The sequence below is a fragment of the Necator americanus genome, chromosome V (genome assembly GCF_031761385.1).
Source record: "Necator americanus strain Aroian chromosome V, whole genome shotgun sequence".
Lineage (NCBI taxonomy): Eukaryota > Metazoa > Nematoda > Chromadorea > Rhabditida > Ancylostomatidae > Necator > Necator americanus.
Window position 1 is genome coordinate 3978141 of NC_087375.1, and position 3342 is coordinate 3981482.

Here is a 3342-nt window from a genome sequence, read left to right on the forward strand (position 1 = left end):
CGTTGGCGTCGACTGCTTGGCTTTAGACCTGTCTGGAACGATAAAAACACTTCCGTACTACAGCTGCTGATCCTTGCAGGACCAGCCTTCCGCACTCGTTCATAAGCCACAAACGATTCCAAATTGGCATTGCATTGACGTATCCGACGGGGATTTGTCACCTCTTCATACATAATCACATTTTCCGCTCACTTTGGTTGCTCTTGGCTGAGGTTTTCGACGTGCCAACGGGTTTTCTTGAACCATATGGGAAAAATATCCTTGGAAGTAGAAAACAAGGAGTACATTTTTGTTCAAATTCCCCGCTAGCGATTCTGTCCAACAGTTTTATTTATTAAAATATTAAGTATTACAATCGAGAGGAACTTTGCATGCATGTTGTGTGAAAGCTATAGAGCTGATGGAGTGTGGTTGTAGAAATTCGTCGTCATCGTCCGAAACGATCATCATCTACGGCCTGGACCAGCAAAACTCAAGAATTTACTTGCCTGAAATTAACAAATCTGATCTCTGTTCTTTTGAAAATGAAAAAAAGGAAGAAAAAAGAAAAAGAAAGAATAAAAAGAAAAAGAAATAAAGATTCTCAGAAAAAATAAAGATTTCAAGACGGTTTGGTCCTCAGATTTTGTTCAAATGGGAAAAGATCATCATGTTCGAAAGCTCAGAGATCCATTTTGTCAATTCTGCCTAAGCATACCAGCACAAATACTGTCTTCTACAGTTTTTCCTTGGAATTTTCGCTAAATTTTCTCTTTTTTTTGTAATTTGAATGTGATTCACTTCTTATGCAACTAAGTCTTGTTTATTTATTTATTTATTTATTTACTCAAACACCTGCAGGTGTGCCATAAAACAGAAAAAAGAACATCTTATACAATCATTCTAATTCAATAATCAATTAAATTAAACATTTTTTAACTTATTCAATTTATAAAACTTACTTGTTGTTTTGCCATGAGAATATCGGAGAGATCACATCCCTGAGAGAGACCAGCGTTAATCAAACACATGCGATTTCGTTTTGAAGGTCGTGCAGGACTGTGTTTGTACCTGAATATGGTCTAGTAGACCGGTTTTTTTCACAATTACAGTAATTAGTAGTTAGTCAAGATGGTAGAACTGAGAACCCGCTTTGATGAAGGTTCTTTCTTTGCTTATTATTTAATGCTAACGGATTTCAAAGATTTACTTATTATTACTATTATTTCTATAATTGTGAGTATTATTATTATTACTATTATTTCTATAATTGTGAGTATTATTATTGTTAATATTATTATTATTATTATTATTATTATTATTATTATTATTATTATTATTATTATTATTATTATTATTATTATTATTATTATTATTATTATTATTATTATTATTATTATTATTATTATTATTATTATTATTATTATTATTATTATTATTATTATTATTATTATTATTTTATTTTTTTTTTTTTTTTATTATTATTTTTTATTATTATTTTATTATTATTATTTTATTATTATTATTATTATTTTATTATTATTATTATTATTATTATTATTATTATTATTTTATTATTATTATTATTATTATTATTATTATTATTATTATTATTATTATTATTATTATTATTATTATTATTATTATTATTATTATTATTATTATTATTATTATTATTATTATTATTTTATTATTATTATTATTATTATTATTATTATTATTATTATTATTATTATTATTATTATTATTATTATTATTATTATTATTATTATTATTATTATTATTTTTTTTATTATTTTATTATTATTATTATTTTTTTTAATTTTTTTTTTTTTTTTTTTTTTTTTTTTTTATTATTATTATTATTATTATTATTATTATTATTATTATTATTATTATTATTATTATTATTATTATTATTATTATTATTATTATTATTATTATTATTATTATTATTATTATTATTATTATTATTATTATTATTATTATTATTATTATTATTATTATTATTATTATTATTATTATTATTATTAATCAACTTGACTGCTTTGATTTACCTTCTTCTTCGAACTGGTCGAGCAGGCGCCAGTAATTTCTCCAATTATTCTTATTTCATTATTTTATTATTATTGATTATTATTTTTACTTAATATCATGTATTTTTCTTTGAATCGACCTCCTCTCCGTACTGAGAAGCTTCAGGAGGTCGATCTAAAAATCCGTCGCCTAAGCGGAGACAAAATTACCCATTTATTTGAAACTTTTGGTCTCTCTATTTTCTTCAGGATATTACTCTGAATGGTGTATTTCCTCTTCACTGCAAGCATCCATCATTTGATTTCATTCTTCAAAATACTTCAACTTTTATTTCTATACTGTTATTTTTACTTTTTTAATCCTACTTTTACTTTTTATTGACGAAAAACGTTGCTTTTCATGATTTCCCAGACTCATCGCTTCATTTTCGGTGTACTGTATAAAGAAATAGTATGTAGTTGCTTTGCCATATGGTACTATCTAAGTTTCTTCTCAATAAGAGACGTTACAAAAAAATTTATATTTCACTACTGTGACCTCCCAAAATTATCCTGGAAAAATCCATGATCAAATTTTGGTTTCAACTCACCCCCATTCATTTAGCGATGACGATTCTCTATCCTGTGTCGGATCCACCAGCACATCCTCGTATCCGAACAACCTTGCCTCGATTGTGGCAGCGATAACAGTCAACGCAAGCAATGCAAGGCAGAATTTCATCTGGGGTACCTCAGAAAAAATTTATACATGAAGAAAATTTTTAATACAAGCCACGGAACAGATTGTGTAAGAGAAAAACGAGGATGTACAGAATAATGATTTTTGGACGAGAATCTACGGCTTTTTCAAACAATAATCTGGATTTCTGGATTCTTCGCTGGACAACATGGAAGGCGAAGAGCAGAAGCTCTTTGATAAATCCAAATTTTGGGAGGATTATGGTGTAAAACTTCATATTCAAACTACTTCAAATTAAAAAGAAATGATCGGAAGAAACGTATAGGAATCCGCTTTTTATTTATTATTTATTGTATTTAATGGAGAATCGGAATGTGAACAAGAATCTGTTAGCGGTCATTGGAAAATCTCAACAAAGAGATCTTAGGGACACTAGGAAATGAAGTTTCGAATGGTCTGATTCCCATTGCTCCATAATTGCGGTCCTCCATACATTGTTCTTTTTCCAGAGAAAAACCACGTTCTGTCCCATTTCGCTTTACTGACGATTCTTTTGCTTAACTGCTTTTCGACAATAGCTTTGTTGGCTTAATAGTTATTGCCGACGAAAAAACTGATGACCTTGAATAAATGGATATTTCTTCATAC

At 27.3% G+C, this 3342-nt stretch overlaps 1 protein-coding gene across 1 annotated transcript; it reads right to left on the reverse strand.

Moving 5' to 3' along the window:
* Positions 1 to 446: 446 nt before the first annotated feature.
* On the reverse strand, positions 447 to 2736 carry RB195_012844 (uncharacterized protein; the record flags this gene model as incomplete). The annotated part of the gene is made up of 3 exons (XM_064202408.1): positions 447 to 488; positions 942 to 1050; positions 2606 to 2736. The coding sequence occupies 3 exons, from the start codon at positions 2734 to 2736 to the stop codon at positions 447 to 449; spliced, it is 282 nt and encodes a 93-aa protein (XP_064058289.1).
* Between the last annotated feature and the right edge of the window lie 606 nt (positions 2737 to 3342).